General features: G+C 41.1%; 1 protein-coding gene across 1 annotated transcript in view; it reads left to right on the forward strand.

The window, feature by feature from the left end:
- The first annotated feature begins 252 nt into the window (after window positions 1-252).
- Window positions 253-22,832, forward strand: part of LRIG3 (leucine rich repeats and immunoglobulin like domains 3) — a 60,144-nt gene continuing 37,564 nt past the window's right edge. The window contains exons 1-3 of the mRNA XM_003405171.3: window positions 253-809; window positions 6,438-6,509; window positions 6,724-6,798. Of these exons, the coding sequence (XP_003405219.2) occupies window positions 565-809; window positions 6,438-6,509; window positions 6,724-6,798 (392 nt within the window). The 5' untranslated portion in view covers window positions 253-564. The remainder of the gene's footprint in view (window positions 810-6,437; window positions 6,510-6,723; window positions 6,799-22,832) is intronic.

The following is a 22,832-nucleotide window of genomic DNA, read 5'->3' on the forward strand; positions in this document are numbered from 1 at the left end:
CTGGCCTAATATTTGTTCAATTGTTTTACAGACACTCCCTTTTGCCCTTCAACTTCATTTGATATACGCTGTGCCCAGGTAGTAGCGGAGACTTCTGGCCAAGAGAGGCTGGAAAACCTAACTCCGAATTTCCTACAATCTCAGCTTCACTTTCTCCCTTCCTCCCGGCTCGGGGCTGGAGCCTTGTTATTGTCACGTGGGCGCGCTCCCCGCCCAGCCTCGTGACTCCGCCACTCAGGGACTTTGCGCACCGCGGCGGGGAGGAGGCGAAAAAGTTTCTCTTGCGTGCCAGGCCAGAAGGGGCTTCGGAGCGGCTACGCTTCTCGGGTTGCAGCTGTGCCTCAGTTGGCTGTTCTTTTTAGTTTCCTTCGGTCTGCTCCGAGGCATGAAAGGGCTTCGCTGCTGCGACTAAAAGAAAGGCGTTTACACGGAGTGAGAGGGAGGACCGCGTGCGCGCCCGGGCGGGAGGGAGGGCGCCCACTCCCCGGCTGAAAGTTTGTGCCCGGACCCCAGTGCGCACCCGGCTGCGGAGCGCCGGGCCGAGCGGGAGGCCGCAGGACCAAGATGGGTGCGCCGAGGCTTCGCGCGCCTGCGGTGGCGCTGGGGCTGCTGCTGTGCGCGGTGCTGGGGTGCGCGGGCCTGGCCGGCGGCAGCCGCGGCGGCGGCTTGGGGACACTTGGCTATCCCTCCGGGGTCGCCGCAGAGCGCCACTGCCCCACTCCCTGCCGCTGCCTCGGAGACCTGCTGGACTGCAGTCGCCAGCGCCTGGCGCGCCTTCCCGAGCCGCTCCCGTCTTGGGTCGCTCGTCTGTAAGTATTGTTCCTGTGGACACGGGGTCCCGGGCCGCTCTTTCTGGAAGACCGGAGCAGACGAGAGACTTGGGCGCTTGGGGCTCCTGTGCAGTGCCTTCTTCCAGGGCAGTTTCTCCTGGCCCAGGGCGTTAGCAGTTCTCCGGTGGGGGTGGAAAAAGCGCCGTCGGGGCCTCAATCATCCGTGCCTTGGGGCGCGCAGGTGGATGCTTAGAGCGCCCCGCCGGGCTGCAGATGGGCGAGGGGAGGGGGCCATTGACAACTCCAAGGGGGCAAGGTCGCGGTCCTGCGTCTTGAGCTCGCCATGGGGGTTCAGATCCGCCCCCTGCTAGGTCAAGAGAGGAGAGGCGGCCACCTGCGGACGCCCGGAGTTTGCAGTTGGCCCTGTGGCTCAACTTTAGCATCTGATTCAAGCCTCTTCTCCTCCTCCCAGGCAGTAACTGAATGCGCCCTGTAATTTGGTATCTCCCTCAGCAGAGTTCGGTCACCGTCCAACCATACTTCCTTTTGTTGTTGTTCCCCCTTGTGCTTAATTTCGCATTAGGAGACCTTACATTTTTCTCTCCCCGCGCCCCTCGACCAACGTGTAACTCACATCCACATCCTCGTTCCTGTAAGAAGTGGGTCAGACTGTTTGATCAGAGCTATGGAAGGGAAGGAAGTAGTTTTTCAGAACCACCGGAGTGATTTCTGTAGCTCCTTACCTTGCCTAGGCAGTTTCGGGAAGAGCGCTGAGTGCTGTTACGTTATGCACGTTTTTGGATTCTAGCTGTGAAGTCTAAACGCCTGAAATCATTGCCAACTGCATGGAAGAACAGGGAAGAAAATGTAGTTTAGTTGGAAAGACGATCGTTTCCAAATTGCCCCTCTCTCCGTTTTTCTCTAGCAGCCCCTGAACTCTCTGTAAAATACAATCAAAACTTGTGTTTAAAAAAAAAGTTTTCCGGTTTCAAAGAAATTGCATTAGATTTGGGCCTAACAATTGGCAATGGTGATTCTAGTTCTTAAACTGTCCCGATAGTAGTAGAAGGTTTGGTCAGGTAGTTTAGGAAACTTTTTAACATCTTTGTACTAATCTAAATTCCTTTATTTGTGAAGGCTGGTTTAGTTTTCAAAAATATAAAATTACAAAGTATGGGATTGGTATTTAATCTCTTGTCGGGGGCTTGTCTTATTTAGTCGTTTTTATTACAACTGAAGAAACAGATAAGGGCTTCAACCTAAAGCAGGAAGACGTTCAATTAGTTGTGGCTAATTCTGTTGAATTGCCTCTTGTGGAGGTCATGCTGCCTTGTTCATAGAACATGAATGGCTCTATTGACAACATATGGAACTGAACGTTTGAATGACTGGAGGTGAACACCTTTGAATAATACAGGGATGAGAAAAAATGAGTATCATGCTTCCTGGGGTGCGTTTAGGTAGGCTTGGATCTTTCGCCAAATCTAACTTTACGTTCAGTAGTTTCTCAGTGTCAAGTGGCCTAGTGGATCCTTCTAGCCTGCAGTATATTTTTTTTGTGAATTTAGATGTCTATAAGTAATAACTGCATTGCTCTTGATTAGAAGCTGGGTTAAACCAAACATTGTCTTAAAAGTAGCTGACTTAATTAGGATTTTGTTTTGCAGATAATTTGGTGGCATACTGAAAACAAATTACAGTTGATTTGGTTAGCACAGCCTTTAATTACATTTCCGCCAGCAGTAAATTGTCTCATTGCAAGTCCACATTCCTTAAATGTATGTGAAAATAAGTTCCACTTGTATAAATAAGCATAGGGTCTGTTGTCAGAAGCCCTGCTGTGATGACTCATTGGACAGCTCTGTCATTCTTGTACTTCTGTGACTTTGAGCCATCTTTGTGTCACCAGACCATGTGGACTAAATTCTTTATTGTAAATGTTTCTTTTGTGTGTGCCTAAAGTTTTAGAAGTCTCCTCTCCTCACCTTTTAAAAGAGCGGAAAGACATATGAATTGAGTTTTACCTTCCCTGTCACTTGGTATTTGGAACAGCAGGCTTAAGATAGCTGCTACTTAACGTTTTACATAATTAGACCAGCTTTTAAGTAGACTCTTTGTTTCAGAGTTCAAACATAAGAGAAATGTGTATTATTCTTCCCCATAGCCTAATCTCCCTTTCCCTGGATAAAGAAAATAGTAAAATTTTGTCTTTGGAGTAGTTTCAGAAAAACATTCATGCCTATCTTTTGTTTTATTAGTTTTACCACTTGTTGAATTTGCAAGTAAAAAAAAAGTTTCTGATAACGTCTGTGCCTGTGTTTTTTCATTTTAGTCAGTTTTTTTTTTTTTTTTATAATTATTGCCACAGGAACCCACTTGGGAAAAGTTGAATAGTTTGAGCTGTAAAATAATAATACCGTATTTGGTGTGCCTTTCATGAAGTAGCCTCTAATACTTTAATGAAAGTGGCTTTTGAAACAGCAGTTGTTTGAAGAACCATTGCTTGTAACTGTCTTTAGAGGTAGACTTGAGTTTACATCTAGCGTTTGTGCTTCCAAAAAGTTTTGAACCTCAGGAAGAGCGCTTGTTAGAATTTATGTTTCTTAGCCAAAAGAGGGAAAAGTTGCTCAATTGCCAGCCAGAGCTTCGAGTATTATTAAATTCTCACTGGAATTTCAGAATTCTTTACCTTATCACCTTGAAATGTTTGATTTCTCAACAGGGCTTAGGCGAAAGTCCGAAAGGTGGTTTCAGCTGGCCGGTGTGACTTCTTTAGTGTTGGCTTGTTATAAATCCTCTGGTCTGTACCAGCATTGGGGGTGGGGTGGGGGTAATCGTCCTTATGGTTTTCACAGCTGCTTTTCTGTATTTTCCAGACTAAAACTTGAACATAGCCGGCTGATTTATGAGTCACTTTGGATCAGTGTCTTAAAACAGCTACAGCCTGGCTTTTTGTTTTTCAGCCTTCCAGATTCCTGCTGAATTAGCAGCTCTGCGGGCCCCAGTGGGATCCATTAAGAAGCTGTGCTGGATTTGTATTCTAAAATTTGACTTGGAAGTCAGATTTCCAAACGCTAAGAGGAAGAAAATGATAGCAGGAACCAAATGCTGTAAAATTAATTATTTTCGTATATATTTATTCCCCTGCTAATATGTAGGAAGAGAGACTTCTCTTTGTAGAGAGAGAGTTTGATTTTCAGGTATTTGGTCAGCTGAGTTCTGGATAAGTAGTTAACACCTTTTACCTCACCACCCTTCCCATTTATTAATCTTCCTAAAAAAAAAAATAAGTTTCTTGGGGAAGGTGTTCATTAGAGGAAATCTCAAAATGAAGAATCTGCCTTCCTTACTGAATGCTTTATGTTCTTAAGGGTTTAAGAAAACATTGACATTGTACAACTTGAATCTGTTCTTAATGGTGTAGACAAAAAAACAATATAGGAAGATTTAGGATAACGTGACATCCTTTAACAGGGAAGTAATCATTTCTGAAATGTCAACTGTATTAAATCTAAACTTAGGTACATTAAAAATTTCACGACTTTAAAGTATTTAGCAGTAAAAGTAACTTATGGGCTGATTTTTTTTTTGTTCTCTCCCACATATAATGTACTTTTAATAGTATACAAAAGTCAGGAATGGAAATATGTTGCAATAACTGAAATATTTAAGGTTGCCAGCTCCTGCTTCTGGGTCAGAGAAGACTGGTCCCCAGCCTGTGCACTGTTCTCAGAAGGCAGTTTCTCATTTTTAAGGTCTGTTGTTGGGGATCTCATCCAATTACTGGTTGAGTAAAAAAAAAAAAAAAAAAGTTCAGCACTCATGTATTTCTCACAAGATTGCCTTATGAAACAACTCTTAAAATGAAGAGCCTGGTTTTTTCTTTTTTTTTAGTTAAAAGACAATCACCTGTATGAAATGCAAATGGCAGATAGGTTCCCACTTTGCTTTTAAAACTTGAAACAATACAGGGGACACAGTTTTATGTTGGTTAAATGCCCTTTAGTCAAGTTGGCCCAAAGAAGACTTTCTGTTGACCCAGGCTTACCTCCCAGGTGAAGGACTCTCTTCCTTGGTTGTTTTTTAAACATGTGGGAAATCTGTGACAGTCTGTGGTGCTAAAAGCACACAGGTTTTGTTTGAAACCTAACGTGAGTTGTTGGGCTCATGGTTTCCTTGATGAACTCCAGATGGACGTGAGCTGGGCTGTGAGGGAAAGTGTCTGGCTCCAGCGTGGTGAGCATGCACAGCCGTGGTTGTAATTGCAGGATTTTTATAGTTTCAAGACTCTGCCAGCTTTTTTTTTTTTCATGTTATAACTCTACCAGAACGAATCAACTCATGGCTGTTACTGTCTGGTAGGTCTTTAGGCAAACATGTTTCAAATAAAACCTTTTGCAGATTTTTTTGTTTTTTAGATGAAATAGAGAAATCCAGGTTTGTTCTCAAAATACTAATTTGAAGACTGAAAGGGTCTCTGATTTCTAATTGCTTACTAATGGACTTGCCTTCAGAACAGTGTGCTTCTCTGGATTTGATTTCACTGCCCCCCCCCCTTTTTGCATCTATAACAAATGATTTCATGCTTTTCTCCAATCAAGTTTGGTTATCTGGATAGTTAATCTTCATTTTTAAACACTGAATGAATTAATTTAGTAAGGGCTGGTTAACCTCGTCTGGTGGGGAGCTTTGAGCCATACTGTTTGTTAGCCTAGCTTTCAGTAGCTGTTCAGCCATTTCATTTTCATTACATCATTTTGAATGCACACGTTCAATGTACTGACACATATAGGAAATATAACCAAGCATATTTGCTGTGTTTTGTTTTATGTTTTGAATCTTAAATGCTGAGATATCTTTCTAGCCTAGAGTATTATGTATGTAGGATATGTATTTTATTTTAATAACAACGTCCTGTAGAAATTGTTACTGAGGCAGAGTGAGCATGACAGATTTATTTTAATGATTGGGGGAAAAAAAAAAACGAAAAATCTGTTCACAGGTTTCTTTCCAGTCTGTTTAGTGTTGTTAGATGGTTGATGTGGTTTAAATTATACAGTATATTACCTGATATTGAGATTTGGGGAATTCAGGAAAGCAGAGGGTTAAAGTTGTGTTCTACACAACACACACACACACACACAGAGTAAATATTTGATGCCTTAACCCAGAGAAACAAACATGTGAAAAGCAATTTTGTTTCCTTTGACTGTAATAAGGATATTGACGCTTAATTTTATGATAATAAAAAGATTTCTTTGGAAACTTCTGTTTCAGCAAACTTACCTAATTAGCTACTTTGCATGAGCCATGATTTCATCATATCAACTTTGGGAGTGGAGAAATGGAAAGGGGGTGGGGAAGGGGAAGCAAAACAACCAGTTCACAAAAGATCTGTTCACCATTTGCCAAACATCTCTTAGAACGTTCGTGGGCTTAGAGCATTTGAATCTGCCAGCCACCTAAACTAATTTTGTGCCCAGAGTTTGTATTTTTGAGTTTGGTATTTTTGTTGCTGTTTGGTTTATGGACAGGGTGGACTAATTTCTTGTGTTAATCACTAGTGTTGATAGAAACATTTTCTAAGCCAGCTCTGCTGTGCACGTGTTTAAGTACTATTAGTGATTTTTAGAAACTACTTATCATTTTATTTTTGTTTTCTCTTAGGGACTTAAGCCACAACAGATTGTCTTTTATCAAAGCAAGTTCCATGAGCCACCTTCAGAACCTTCGAGAAATGTGAGTCTTAAACTTACTTTCTACTTGAGGTTTGAATAAAATATATTACCCGTCACACTATTTAACTGTAAAGGACATTTGGATTATAAATAATTTATTTAAAGTCTTGACTCAGGAAGCATTTTTGAATAAATTTGTAAAGTTTTCACCTCTATGAATTACAGATTACCTAATCTGCTTTTTTTTTTTTCTCCTCCTTTTTTGGCATTTATAGAAAACTGAACAACAATGAATTGGAGACCATTCCAAATCTAGGACCTGTCTCAACAAACATTACACTTCTCTCCTTGTAAGTGAATATTAGCCAGATTTCACATATATGTTTGTTCCAGTGCTGTATGGGCTAAAGTTCTCATAAGTAAAATATGTGGCCCTTTTGATATTACCTTTAGGGTACAGTACAGAAGGGTTCTTTAAATTGGTTGACTTGGTTTTCCAGCCAAAGTATAATTACTGAGATTCAAGTACTGTTGTAACAATACACTTTATACTTTGCTGTCATTGCTGAACTGGTCCCCAAGACTCAGAGAAGGCACCTTTACTTTGTAGAGACGTGTATTTGATTATATTCCGTAGGCTAGGACTTTAATCTTAGTATTACTCAATTATTGGCATGATATCTATAAATTAGGTATTACATAGTTCTTAGCAGAGAATTATCAGAGTTATTTTGTAAGGGGAAATGAGAGTTGGTAATAAGCCACTGGAGGGTCCTCTAAAATGTGGAGTCTGCAGTGAAAATCAGGGGTCTGAAACATCAGGACAGAGTGTCAGCTTTTATGGTTAAATATGCAACTGAATTCAGAAATATCGTATGTCATGTTGCAAATGTGAGTTGTCAGATAAAATTAAAATTATGTTAGATAGGCTGCATTTTTAGGGCAGATAACATGTTTATATTCATGCATTTAGAGATAGGTTTTGGAATAACTTTGACTTTTTGGTAGCATGAAAGGCACATGATTTAATTTCAGAAATTCAGTAGCTTACTACCCTAATCTTGAAGATTTAAAAAATACATCTAATCCCCTGAAGTTAAAAATGTTTTCTTCCTTTAAACAATTCTGAAAAAAAGAAAATCACTGTTAGTTGCTTCTGGCAAAGGTGTTGGGAGGGTTGAAATTATATAGTAAATTTCAGGAAAGCTGTTCAATTAATTAAAATGATCACTACCCAATTGCTTGCATCTGGTGATTTATAGAGGTTTGTTTTTACTGAGGGCCTAGGTCAGCTAAGTCACTGGTGCAGCCGCTGTGTCTGCTTTCCTCTGTTTGAGTAAGAACTAGGTGACATTTGATACAGATGTGGATTTTCCAAAGATCAGAAACAGAAAGGAATGAAAGAAAAGGCAGTTGGTATGTGACAAATAAACACTGAGTTTAAAAATTATTTTTATGTTAGCATTAATACCCTTTTCTTTGTCTTTCACAATCCCTTACAATTTTGGAGTCTAAATGAAACAGTGGTTTTGGTTTCTAAAATAAACATCCCTAACTATTCTGTGACCAATGAGCCTTATTTGAGTCCCAGGGAATACCACTCAGCTCCTCTCTCCTTGCCCTGTGAATTGGCAGATTGTGTCAGCACGTTCAAGAGACTTAAGGACCATGGCAGGCAGCATGGCTGAGTGGGTCTGTAGCTGAGTTTTATAATCTGGGTGGGGTGGTGAAAACAGTCTTCTCTTTGGCATGGTATAGAGTTGAAAGCAGTAAGAACTTGTAAGGAAATTAAAAATTCCTATCGGAAATAAATAACCTAGTGCTTTTACACTTTAAAAGCTGTAAGCTGTAATGAGAAAAGTGGAGTGAAACCTGGAAAGTTAAAAACCTCGAAAATTTGAACTCTTCCCCATATTGTTTTTGTTTGCACTTTACTTTAGTGAGTGCTGTGTGTAAAACAAGCTTGCATAACCTCACTTTCTTTCCCCTCTTTGTTGCAGTACATCTGACCAGTGATCACTTTGTTCATCTTATGTAGTGGTAGATCTGATTTATTATCTAGATTACATAAAATTTGCAGAGAGTAATTTCTGCAGCGGGGCTGCTAGTTCAATATAGATACTGAGAAATTGTTTTCATATCTGTGAAATAATTTGCAAGATTGACTTCTCTGATTGTTTTCCTCTACACAAGTTTTTTTTCCCCTGTAGTCTTCCTTGGCTATTGTAATACACAATCACTTGTTTCAAAAGCACTTTTAATTTCTGTACTATATTGTGTAAGGTGGAAGCACTTAGAAAGAATCAAAACTAAAAATCAGTACTTACATACATTTCTGGAACCAAGAGAAAAAATGTTAAACCACCTAACAGGACTCAGATTGAAAGCTTGCTGTGGGACCACAGCTAAATCCTTTATCATACAAAGTAGTTCTCAGGACTATTTGGCTTATATGTTTCCTAGATATCTTTTTTTTTTTTAACTTTCTGTAGGAGAAAAGTTTTCATTGGGTAATTTTCACAAGTTAAATAATTTGAAAACTTATGTTAAAGAAAAGAAAAATCAGAATCTTGAGCAGAAGATTTAAAGTTTGTGTTTCTACCTGGGCTCCACCTCGTGGCTGCTCTGTGCAGTGAGGACTCCTCCCAGCTGGAGGGGCTGTGATGCAGAGAAGACTGTACCTGTAACACTGTCCTTTTTCTCCACTGTGTGAGCCATGCGCTAACAGTGGGTCAAATGATGGCCCATGTCCAGATCAAATTCATTTTGGGACCAATTTTGATAATGTCAGGGAAGTATGCTAAAAAGTCAGGGTCTTGGGATGATGATTGGATGAGTATTGAACCCCCCCATTAACAAGACTCATTGCTAACCTTTCTAGGGACCTTTTAGAATGTAAAGACCTGAATCTACCAGCTCTCCTTTGAATCACACGCAGAACTTAACATGCAACTTAGAAGTCAACAGGCATGCTAGGTATAAGGCATGGATTGTGTTTTTAATTTATTTCTCTCACAATTTCCTAGCCATTGCGGAATGGTATACTTCGGAAGAAGAAATGAAATAATCTTTGGAGTATACAAATCTTAAATAGTAAAACTCTGTGGCTCAGGCATCCTAAGTGCACTGAGTTTGCTGGATGTGATAGTTACAGAGGAGTCCCTGGGTGGCACAAACAGTTACCAAGTTCAGCTTCTAACTAAAAGGCTCCTCAGAAGGAAGGCCTCGTGATCTACTTCTGAAAAATCGGCCATTGAAAACCTGTGGAGCCCAGGTCCACTCTGATGCACGTGGGGTTGCCATGAATCAGAATCAGAGGTGACTGACATAAACTTTTGGATTGCATAGTTATGGCTTTCAGTGGTGTAGCATGAGCTGCTCTAGCATTGGATATTTTTTAAACCTCTGACCTGAGTTAGGGCAGTGTGATGGTTAAGGTTCTGTATCATTTGGCTGGGCCACGATTCTCAATGTTTAGTAGTTACGTAATGATGTAATGTGGCAATTATGTAATTATCCTCTGTTTTGTGATATAATGTACTCATCTCCATGATGTGATCAGCCAATCAGTTGTAAAAAGGAGTTTTCTTGTGTGTGGTTTGCATCCAATATATATGGATGTTGCGGCCAAGCTTGCCCTGGATCCTGCATCTGGCTCGGCCTCATCTGACTTCTGGTTCTTGCGTCTTGGGCCAGCAGCCTGCCATATTGCCTGCCAATCTTGGGTTCATCACCCTCTGCAGCCTATGAACCTGCAGCCTGCTGTCTGACCTGCCAGTCTTGGGTCTTTCAGCCTCTATAGCTATGTGAGTCAGGAGAAGCCTCCGGCCTGACGCCTGACTCACAGACTTGGGACTTGCCAGCCTTTACAACTGCATGAGCCGTTTCCTTGAGATAAATCTCTCCCTCCGTCCTTCTCTGTTTCTCTTTCTATATATACATACATATATGTGTGTATATATCTGTATACATACACACACTTTGCTGGTTTTTCCTCTCTGGTGTATACTGCCATCTGGTGTATACTGAGTGTTCAATGGATGTGAGCTGTGGTGGTATGATCATTCATTCATTTGTTCATTCATTTACTCAGCTAAAATGTATTCAGGGCCTACTGTGTGCTAGGATCTGTTTTAAGTGCTGGGGACACAGCAGCAAACAAAACAGACAAACTCCCTCTTATCAAGTTTCCATTCTAGTGAGGGGAGAGAAAAAACAAGTAAACAAACTTTGAAAGAAAAGAAAACTTCAGTACGTGATATGTGCTGTGAAGAAAAAGAGAAGGATAAAAGAGAGCACTGAGCAGTTGCCCTTCATAGACCGTGGGTAGGGAAGGCCTTTTTGTGAATGCTTACCAGGTCCTACTATGTGCCAGATACAGTTCTAGGCTCCGGGGATTCAGCAGTGAACACAACAGACAAAAACCCCTGTCCTCGTAGAGCTGACCTCATGGAAGGAGAAAGACAAATAAGAAATATAGTCAGAAGGTGATAAGTTTTAGGAAGGAGAATAGAACAGGGATGATGGATAACGGATGTGTGTGGGAAGAGAGGGTTTACAGTTTTAAATGGGGGAGGTAAGGAAGGCTTCCCTGGGAAGCTGCCATTTGAATCAGGGCCTGAATGGGATATGGGAGGGAGCCACGTGGTTGTCTGGGGTGTGGGGTCATCACAGAACCTCCCTGCCCTCTCCAGGCCCATCTTGCCTTGTACATCTAAGCGCTACATGATAATAAAGGAGTTTGTTTGTATTTTTCTCCTTTCCTATATTTGATGCCTCTCAGGCTTACTCTTGTTTTCCTTAGCCACCAGCACCTCATGCAGAACCTGGTATACAGTTGGTGCTTACTTAATGTATAAATTAAGGAGTATTTATCAAACAGCCAGGTGCACTTAGCAGAATTCAGACAAATCTTGTATAAATTTTGTCAGAAATAGGGGCTAAAGATTTATAGTGAAAACACAGCATACCTATGTTGTAGTTAACTTGTTTTCAGTTACTCATGCTTGATTAAAAAAATTCTAACTGAAACAGCGATGATAATACTTAAAAAGAAAAAAAAAAAAGCACGAGATGTAATCTAAGTATCACAAGGATTCAGCTCTCCATTCCGGCTGGTGAGCACATACTCCGGAGTGCATGTGAGGTGGTAATAAAAGCCCTCTTTCTCATTGCCTTCCAAGATTGGAAGAGACTTTGGTGTTCAGAGAGACAGACTTTTCATACTGCCTATATCCTACATACATATGAGTTACTTTGTTAGCTCCTGAGCTTAAAAGTCATAATATAAAACAAAATGTACAAAATTGACTTGTTTCAACCCTGACAGAAAAATCAGCTGTTACGGATTGAATTCTGTCCCCCAAAAGGTATGTTGAAGCCCAAACTCCTAGTATCTGTGAACATGACCCTGATTGGAAATAGGATCCTCGAAGATGTTTTTAGTAATGTTAACATAAGGTCGTACTGGAGTAGAGTGGGTCCTAACACTATACGACTAGTGTTCTTAGGAAAGAGAAGAAAAGACACAGAGGTTGGGAGACAGGAACGATGACCATGTGACCATGGAGGTCGTTGCCTCTGGAAGCCAAGGAATTCCAAGGATTTCTGGGAGTCACCAGAATCTAGGAGAGAGGCATGGAACGGTTTCTCTCTCAGAGTTCTCAGAAGGAATCAAGAGGGTCGATACCTTGACTGGGACTTCTGGCTCCAGAATCATGAGACAATAAATTTCTGTTCTTATAAGCCACCCAAGTTGTTGTATTTTGTCACGGCGGCCTAGGAAATGATAATACTCCTGCTGTGTTGGACTCATTGATGGGGAAGAGAGACAGAATGTATAAAATATTTTGCTGGTGTTTTAAGGGATATTCAGGGTTTTTTTTTATTATGGATATAGGTGGTTGTCTCCCCTCCACTGGCCGTGTGAGATGCGGTTTCCTCACATCATGTGTCCACTGGTATTGGAAATGCTTTGTGGGGGTGAGGGGGGATGCAGTAGAAGCCTGAAACTCAGGCCCTTCCCTCAGTGGTCTGGTGTGATTCGTCTGCTATGGAGAACAATACTGGATGATGGAGAGAGTATTGGCCCTTTCAGCGGTATGAGCAGTAGTCATTGTAGCATTCTGAGAAGGCAGTGAGTTTTCTTTTTTTTTTTTCAGTGTTGAAACTCTCACAAGAGCAACGCATATAGTTCTCTCATGACATTGGCACATGTCTCATCTGAGGGCAGAACCCATAGATTACTGAGCTTTCAATCCCCACAGCACCCCAGTACCATGTCTGGCACATAGGAGATGCTCATTAAACGTCTGGGCGGATGAGAGAGACCGTGAGCCTTTGTGTGGTAGTGGAGAGACCTGAACTGGGACTCAGCCACACAGGGTTTTGTCTTGCCTCACAATAATGGCCTGTCTGACCTTGGGCAGCGTTAATGAACTCTTCTTTATCTGTAAAAACCATAAAAAATGTCTTCCCATCTATCTCATGTCATTCGGGTAAAGCATCAAATGGCCTAACGTACAGGAAAGGGCTTAGAAAAGTGTGAGCCGCAGCAGCTGCTGCTGTCTCAGTTGTGGCTGGCCTGGCAGAGAAGCAAAGACTTGAGGCAGTGAGCCAAGGCGAGGGGCCTTTGTGGGTTTTTGAACAGGGTGGGTCACAGGAGGAAGGGGTGATTTAGAAACGTTATTCTGGCAACGATATGTAGTATAGATGAGGGAGGGGAGAAAGAACTTTGCATTTGGGGTAAATTATTAGGAACTTCTTTTCAAATGGTTAAAAGTAAACAGCTGAGCACTCAGGTATAATTAATAACTCAACATTTCTAGCCTGAGGGGTTGTGTATAAACCCAAACCCACTGCCGTTGAGTTGATTCTGACTCATAGCGACCCTATAGGACAGAATAGGACTGCACCATGGAGTTTCCAGGGAGCGCCTGGTGGATTCAAACTGCCGATTTCTTAGTTAGCAGCCATAGCACTTAACCAGTATGCCACCAGGGTTTAAGGGGTTGTGTATATGCAAGGTGAATTTTGAGCAATACCTACTAAGCACTAAGTGCTAGGGAACAAAGAACAATAGAATTTGGTCTCTGCTCTGAATAACGGGAATATAGTCAGTAAGTCACGTGCAGGTAGGGTAAGGCTCAGGCTCATGGAGGCATACCTGGGGCTGTCCCAGTGCACAGTGGGGCTTTAGGTTTTGGTATGTGTAGAGTGTGAGGGTGAATGGGGTGTAGCGAGGGAAGGAGGCTTGGTAGCCGGTAGAGATCAGCTCATAAAGTTTATTCCATGCGTAGGTGTTTGGACCTTTAACGTGTTGGGAGAGTCACTGAAGACTTTTTTTTTTTAAGCAGGGAAATGAAATGACTATATTTTCATTAAGCACAGAATCTGCTTCTCTCCTCTTTTCAAATAGTCAGTAACCAATGCTCGTTTTCAAAATCAAGTGCCTTAAAGACAAATAAATAATGTGGCTTTGATAATGAACAGTTATGACTTGTCAAGCACCTGTTTGCATAGACCCCTGGAGCTATTCTGTGCTCTGAGCCCTTTGTATGTTGGGGCTACGTCTCTTTTCCCACAGAAGGAAATTGGCCACGGGTGGGAGTCCCATGAGCATTGACTTCTGTGTGCTGGATAGAGTAGGATTGAACTAGTGATCAGAAATTGGGTCTGCAGCTTTCTGTTAATATGAATCAGAAACCCTGGTGACACAGTGGTTAAGAGCTGTGGCTGTTAACCAAAAGATTGGCAGTTCGAATCTACCAGGCACTCCTCGGAAATCCTATGGGGCAGTTCTACCCTGTCCTGTAGGGTTGCTATGAGTCGGAATCGACTTGACGGCAATGGGTATGTGTGAATCCAGTAGCATATTAAGTGGGAATTTCATTCATAAGCATGCATGTCTCATTACATTCCAAAAATCAAGCTGTTAAAAAATCAGTTTAGGAGACAGTGATTCAAGAGACTGTTGCTTAGTTGTGTGCCACAGAGTTTATTTAAATAATTCAACAAATTCAGTTTATAACTTTAAAAATGATATTGCTATTTTAATAACTTCATAGCTCAGAGGTAAAACTGGTTATAGGGAAGACAGGTATCATATATTTTCAAGTAATAAAATATCTGATGTATGTTAATCAGATATATCTGATTATAATTCTGTGGTAAAGCTCAAATAGTTGCTAGTTTTTTTTTTAACTAAAGCCTTTATAAACCATTAGTTGCAGAGAGGTCACCAGTGTGTCATATTAATTGAGGAAGTTGGGTGGCAGCCTTAGTCACCATTAGAACTTAAGTTACTGGGGGGTTTGGGAGCTTTGTTTGGATTAAGTGAACACAAACTATATCCCATCCTTAATCACATCTGGGTGTAGATGAACCCATGAAATTAGACTGTGTTCGACTTCAAAACTCATGCCCAACATATGCTCTGCTGATACAGATAAATGAACTAATTCTCTTTCATATGTAAAGGCCATTATGTTAGAGAGTTATACCGGAGAAACATGCCAGACGTTGTTGGATTGAACGGAAATAAGCTTATTGAACTTAAGTCTTACAAAATAAACACACAGACATCTTTATGCAATAAGTTATTGTATTTTCTTAGAGTTTAAAATGTTTATATGTGATTTGTGCGCAAAAAAGTTTACAGTAGCTCTATTTAAGACACTCGATTAGTTTGAAAAAAAATTGATGTCGAGTTGATTGTGACTCATTGGGACCCTATAGGACAGAATAGAACTGCCCCATAGGGTCTCCAAAGATGTAAATCTTTATGGAAGCAGACTGCCACATCTTTTACTTCCATATTTAATCATAAACTGGTCCCCAGAATGAAAGCTTTCTAGATTTTTGAATTCTAAAATTAGAATGATGGTACTTGAAATTTGTGACATGGCTCTTTCAACCCTTCAGTGACTTCCTGTTGCTGTAAAATCCGTCTCAAGACATAAGACATACGAAGCTCTGCATGACCAGCCTCTTCTTTTCCCATGGAGCCTTCTCTGGAATTGTTATTCCCGTTACTCCTGGCTTTCCTGTTCTCAGGATGTGCCAGTCTGTTCTTGCTTCAGGCCCTTTGCATATGTTTTTCTTTCTGCCTAGAAAAATACCCTCCCCCATCTTTTGCCCAGTCAGACTTAGGTTCCTCCTTATATGTTTTCATGTTTCCTTATTATAATATCTACTTCATTATCATAGATATAATGGTATGTTTTCAGTTGCATATTTGTGATTCTTTTATTAATGCCCATGTCCTTTATTAGAATGGGACTTCACAAAAGCTGAGATCTTGCCTGTTTTCATCGTCATTGTAACGCCAGTATCAGCGCAGTTCCCGGCATGTGGTAGATACTTGGTACATTTTTGTTGGATTGGGTGAATGAATGAATGGCCTAGTCCAAATTGTTACGTAGTTACTTGGAAGAAATTATTCATTTATCTTTCTGTTCCTGCCTTTCCATATACACATAAAATTGTTTCCATTAATGAAACTTGTTATTTCCAAGGTAATGGCATTCTTAGATTTGGCTTAGTGACCCACTGGGCAGCTTTCTTCAGTGGTGCCTTTTGGAGCCTGTAAAACTGCCCCCAGCCTGTTGACCTTCACTTTCCAGTATAGTTGGCCTTAAAAAATTTCTGTATTACCAGTGTTTCTCTTGAACCTACACCATTTTTCCATCCCCTTCCCCAACCTCACACAAGCTGTTTTCATTGCTGCTTTGAAGTATCAAGTGCAACTTCTTCCAGAGATTGCACTAAGCTGAATGAGCTTATTCTGCCAAGGCAGACAGAATAATAAAGTTACAGCCAGTTGCTTTTCATAATTGGCATGGCAAGATTCAACATGTATCTCTATCCTGGCCTGATTACTTTCTCTTCTTCTCTTCCTTTAGTTTCTCTGCTGTCCTCCTTACAACAGAAGTTCAGGCTCTAGTCGGGTGGTGGTGGTGTTGGGCGCTGTCGAGTCAGTTTTTGACTCACAGCTACCCACTGTGACAGAGAAGAACTGTCCCATAGGGTTTTCTAGGCTGTAATCTTTATGGGAACAGATTGCCAGGTCTTTTCTTCCATGGAGTGGCTAGATGGGTTCAAACTGACAAATGTCTGGTTAGCAGCCGAGTGCTTAACCATTGGGTCCCCAGAACTCCTTTCTAGCTGAGTAGAGAGACTGAAACAATGAAACAGGGCTCTAATGATACTACCCGTTCATTCTTTGGCTGAAAGTTGTTAAGTATTAAATTTAAAACATGAAAGGATTTTCTAGCATTTGTAATCACCTACCTGGCTGTCTTCCTATCTCCATATAGCTTTGGCCATGAGGTACAATAGCTTCCAAAGTGAGGGTGAAGGAAAAATTAAATATTAAGGTAATGTTCATGTTGTTTGAAGGTACCAGGTACCATAGAGCATAGGATAAACATAATATATACTCTTGGACTTTCAGTTATACTATGCATGAGAAATTTCAAACTTATTTATAACAAAAAAAGTATAGTGTAGAATCTAAGTGAACTTTTTTTTTTTTAAAGATAAAATGCTTTTGAATTTAGTCACAGATTATGTGATAATTCTGACAAGATATTGGCCTAAGAATAGGGGATAATACTCTTCAAAGATGAGTGGGTATTTACAGAAGCAGTTGGTGTTGTTAGGTGCCATCCAGTCAGTTCTGACTCATAGCAACCTTGCATACAGCACAATGAAACACTGCCTGGTCCTGCACCTTCCTCACAATCGTTGTTATGCTTGAGCCCATTGTTGCAGCCACTGTGTCAATCCATCTGGTGTTACACAGCAGGGAAAGAGTTAATTAGTTGTAGAACTCCTGTTTTATCTTACTCTTCTCTTCCATTCTCTCCTTGCTTTCCCTTACTTGCCATCATCCCCCATGTAAGTATCAAATTAAAAAAAGGGAATTGGAAATACATATTTTGTTGTATTATAGAACTGATTGTAACCAGTTTGGAGCATCTGCCTGCAATCCTAGTGACATGGAATTGGAAGAGACAGTTCTCTTTATAGAGAAATATCTTTAAGAGAAGTTGTCTAACTTCCCCTTGAGCACTTCCAGGGACAGGGTGCTCACTTTGTGATGAGAAGCCGTTCTGTTATTGGAAAGTTCTAATTGCCTTTTTTTCTTATTTTTTTTTAACCAGTTACCATCAAGTCTATTCTGACTCGTGGTGACCCCACGTATGTCAGAGCAGAACTGTGTTCGATAGGACTTTCAATTGCTGAATTTTTTTGGAACTAGATCACCAGGCCTTTCTTCTGAGGTGCCTCTGGGTGGACTCCAGCCTGCAGCCTTTCAATTAGCAGCCAAGCAGGTTAACCGTTTGCACCAGCAGGGACTCTAATTGTTAGTCTTTTTAATATGTTAAGCTGACCTCTATTCCTCTGCAGTTTCCACCTATTGCCCTAGATCTCTGTACTGGATAAAACAATTTTGTTCTATTTTCTGCATAAGGATACTTACAAGTCTTAAAATAAAAGGTCATCTTAAAACCTTCACTGCTCCTGGCTCAAATTCTAATTCCCATTTCTTATGTGACTTGGAATCTAGACCAGTGCTGTCTAGTAGCACTTTCTGCAATGATGGAAATGTTCTATGTGCAGTCCACTGTGGTATCCACTAGACACATTGATACTGAACACTTGAAGTGTGGCTGGTATGGCTGAGGAATTAAAATTTTAATTTTATTTGATTTAAATTTAAATGGGCATACATGGCTAATGGTGGTTGTACTGGACAGTGCAATTCTAGACCCTTTCAAAGGCCTTCCCCTCACACGCCTCTCTAGCAGGACAATGTAATATATGGTACCCAGAACTAGATATTTGAAATGTAGTCTGGTTAATGCAAAATATGGTGAGACTATTATCTCTTTTGATAAAACTGGACATGAATGAAGTTTAAGATTATATTACCATTTTAAGCAGCCTTGTATTTTTGGGTCATATGGAATTTGTGGTCAGCTGAAATCCCAATCTGTTGCCATTTTCATAAGAATTGCTTTCAGTTAGGCCTTATACAAATAATTAAGTAAGAATTCAAAAACACTGGCCTTATCCCAGCTTAATTTCTCTGGTTGCCTCTAGAGAGGTTTTGGATCATGAGTCATGTAATAGATGTGAGCTATACTTTTAATTTTGTGACATTTGTACTTGATAATTCATATCTGCATCTGTGTTGATAAGAATATCGACAGCATAGGACCATGGGGAGGTAGAAGCAACTGGCAGCTTCCATAAAGGTAGATACCAGTCTGTGAATAAAGACAAGAATGGGGACTCAACCTGGCTCTATGACCATCATGGCCATGTTTCCTACATCTCATTCACAAGGACAGGTTAAATATTTGGTGAAATGAGGATATTCTGTGTTTATGATGTTCCTAGCCATTGATCTATGAGTCATATCACAAAATAAATTACACCAATTTAGCCTGAATTGTTCATACAGAATTAATCCTCTGTATGATATCTGGTGGCGTAGTGGTTAAAAGCTACGACTGCTAACCAAAAGGCCCACAGTTTGAATCCTTGGAAACCCTATGGGGCAGTTCTTCTCGGTCCTGTAGGGTTGCTATGAGTCAGAATCAACTCAATGGCAATGGGTTCGGTTTGGTTTTGATGATAACTCTCTATTTCTTTGGGGTTCAGAATCATAATGGCATGTTTTCTGGTTTATACTATCATCTTAAGTAAAAATTCTTTACATAAGGTAGTTTTTTTAAAATTATCTTACAAAAATATAAGTTGACCACTTTTTAAGTAAAAAAAAAAAGTACAGTAACTTTTGAAGAAGGGTTTTGTAGTTTATTTTGGATTTTAGAGAAAAACTGGTTTTATTCATTGATTAACTTTCTGTTGAGGATTTCCTGTTAAACATGGTGGACCGATGCATTTATTTCACTCTATTCCTTCCTAAAACCCCCCTAAAAATGAGAGTAAAGGCATAAAAAAAAAGTATGCACCCATAGGAACAGAGAGACCATAGGAGAGGAAGCCAAAACCAAACCTGTTGCTGTTGAGTCGATTCCGACACTTAATGACACTTTATGATAGAATAAAACTGCCCCATGGGGTTTCCCAGGCTGCACATGTTTACTGGAAACCCCGGTGGTATAATGGCTAAGTGCTATGGCTGCTAACCAAAAGGTCGGCAGTTCAAATCCACCAGGTGCTCCTTAGAAACTCTATGGGGCAGTTCTACTCTGTCCAGTAGGGTCGCGATGGCAGTGGGTTTTTTCTTAAATGTTTACTGTTGCAGACTGCCACATCTTTCTCCCACAGAGTGGCTGGTGGGTTTGAACTGCTTACCTTTAGGTTAGCCGCTGAGCGCTTAACCACTGTGACACCAGGGCTCCTGTAGGAGAGGAAGCAGCCCAAATAAAAGAAATCATAGAACTTTTGGAAGCAAATGGACAAATTGTAACTGACTTGAAATGAAGTCGATCCCAAAAGTAACGCATTTTTTGTGCTGCAGACCCCCAGAATGGTTCAGGAATTCAAAGCCTGTAAGGGTGGGGGTGCAGAGCAGGACTGAAATGGGGGTGGGGGGAAGGGATTGGTTAAATCTCTTAAATACGAGGAATTCAGACCTCCAGGTTCCTCTTCCAAATCTCAAAGCCCAGTGACTGACTCTCCCTCTGACGTAGGCAGAAAAGTAGAAGTTTGCTTTCTGGAGAGTTTAAAACAAAGTCTCTGGAATTTGTGGTACAGACCCAGCTGGGGCAGGAGTTGGGAAGTGTGCGCAGTATTGTCTGAAAACAGAGAAATTGAGTCAAATCTGAATACCAAAGATGACACGCCGCTGCCCCCAGTGGATTTCCCCTGCCAGCCTTTCCAAGCACTGGCAGCCATGCTTATATCTACCAGACTGGAGATAGGAAGATTCTAGAGAAAAGATCCTTAGAAACTTACATGGAGATCCCATTATGAATTGAGCCCCTTCCAGTCACCCTCACCAGTCACCAAGCCTATACCACACGCAGCCCTCAGCTGCCTTATTAAATCTGAATGAATAGCCAGTGATCACCAGACTTTTGTGAAAGTTTCGGACAATAAAGTCAGAGCCTAAAACAGATGAGAAAAGGAAAACAGAGGCAATGGAAAGAGAAGGGAGCTTCAAAACAATCTTTGGTGAGGAAAGAGAAGATGTCATATCTATATAGCACAGGAAAAGAATGGTGAAATATTAAAAACATTCAGAAAATAAGAAGAGGCTTACCTTAGTTATATAGTGCTGCTGTAACAGAAATAACCATAACTGGATGGCTTTAACAAACAGAAATCTATTTTTCACAGTTTAGGAGACTAGAAGCCCAAACTCAGGGCACCGGCTCTAGGGAAAGCCTTTCTCTCTCTGTCGGCTGTGGGGGAAGGTCCTTGTCTCTTCAGCCTTCATTTCCTGGTTCTTTGGAGATCTCCATATGGTTTGGCATCTGTCTTTATCTCTGCTTCCTTAATCTGCTCCTTTTATATTTTGTAAGAGATTGACTCAGAACACATTCTATGCTAATCCTACCTTTAACATAACAAAGACAACCCATTCCCAAATGAGATTATAACCACAGGTATAGAGGTTAGGAGTTACAACACATTTTGGGGAGACACAATTCAATCCATAACATTCCACCCTTTGGCCCTCAAAAAATTCATGTCCTTGCCACATGCAAAACACATTCACCCAATCACATCATCCCAAAAGTCTGAAATCAACTCCAAGTCCAAAATCTCATGTTCTGATCCATCTAAATCAATTATGAATAAAACTTCAGGTGTATTCCATCCTGGGGCAAAATTCTTCTTTATCTGTGAACTTGTGAAATCTAGACTAGAAGTTTCCTATTTCCGAAGTATAATGGTGGAACAGGCACAAGATAGACATTTCATTAGCAGTGGAAGAAATTGGAGGGAAAGAAGGGGTAATGGGCACCAAGCAAGTCCAAAACCCACAAAACAATTTACGTTAGCTCTCAAGGCTTGAAAATAATCTTCTGTTCTTTGGGACCATCTGGGACAGGGCCTTTCCCTCCAGACTCTGGGTATTGGCCTTGCTGTCTGGATTCTGGGTGGAGGCCCCTTAGCCCTGGGCTTCAGCACCTCCTTCCAGGCCCACTGGGATGGCAGCTCTGCTCCCTCAGCTTTGGGAAGCCCTGTTTCTTCTAGTCCATCTGATTAGTGACCCCACCCTCTCAGCCCTGGCAGGCCCACCCCATCAGCTTTGGTCAGCAGCCCCACCCCCCTGGCGCTCATGAAGGGTAGCCCCATACTCCTGAACAGAGAAGGCCACGGCCCCTACCCTTTGAAACTGAGGCAGCCTTTCTTCCTATGCTTCTTCCAATGGTTCTGTTGATCTCCATGCTGCTCCAGGGATGGTCCTTTTCTTTCACCGAAGGACAACAGATGTAGCTTCTTTGGCCTGTTTCCTGCCTGTAGAGGCAGGCAGCTTTCTTTCCTCTCCTCCTGTCTGTGTCCCCTTCCATTTAAGCCAATGGGTTTTCTGCTGTGGTATTGGTTAGATCCATCAGTCATAGGCTTAACCTCCTTAACAAAACATTGTGTAGCCAGGTCCTTGGTGAAAATTCTAGAACATGTCATTAGTTTGTATAACAGAATTCCAAATCTTTGAGTTCTGTTTTTATTTTGCACAGTTCATTTTTAAAGCCATCCCTTTCCTCTCACATTTTACTATCAGCCGGAAGGAGAAACCATGCGGCCCCTTTAAGATCTTGCTTAGAAACCTCCTCAGCCAGATATCCAAGTTTATCACTTACAAGTTCTACCTTCCACGGAACATTTGAGCGTAAGTCAGACAAGTTTTTTGCCACTGCTTAAAAATCGTTCTCTTTCCTCCATAGTCCAATCACATATTTATCATTTTCTCTTAAAGTCTTACCAGAGCCACATTGAACGCCCACGTTTCTAGCAACATTTTTTACTGGTGCCATAGGTATTCCCTAAGACAATGGAAACTTTCTCTATAGCTCTCCTCACTTCCTTCTGAGCCCTCATCAGGGCGGCCTTTGACATCCACAAGTCTACCAACAGTCTCTTCAGGGCAATGAAATAATATAAATTCTTTCAACTTTTACCTATTACACAGTTCCAAAACCGTTTCCACATTTTAGGTATTTGTTAGAGCAGCACCCCACTTCTCAGTACCAAATTTTCTGTCTTAGTTATGTAGTGCTACTATAACAAATACCACAAATGAATGGCTTTAACAAACAAATTTATTTTCTCATAGTTTAGGAGGCTAGATGTCCAAATTCAGGATGCCAGCTCTAGGGGAAGACTTTCTCTCTCTGTCAGTTCTGGTGGAGGGTTATTGTCGCTTCAGCTTCTGTTTCCTGGTTTCTTGGAGATC

The sequence above is a fragment of the Loxodonta africana genome, chromosome 4 (genome assembly GCF_030014295.1).
Source record: "Loxodonta africana isolate mLoxAfr1 chromosome 4, mLoxAfr1.hap2, whole genome shotgun sequence".
NCBI classification, from domain to species: Eukaryota; Metazoa; Chordata; class Mammalia; order Proboscidea; family Elephantidae; genus Loxodonta; species Loxodonta africana.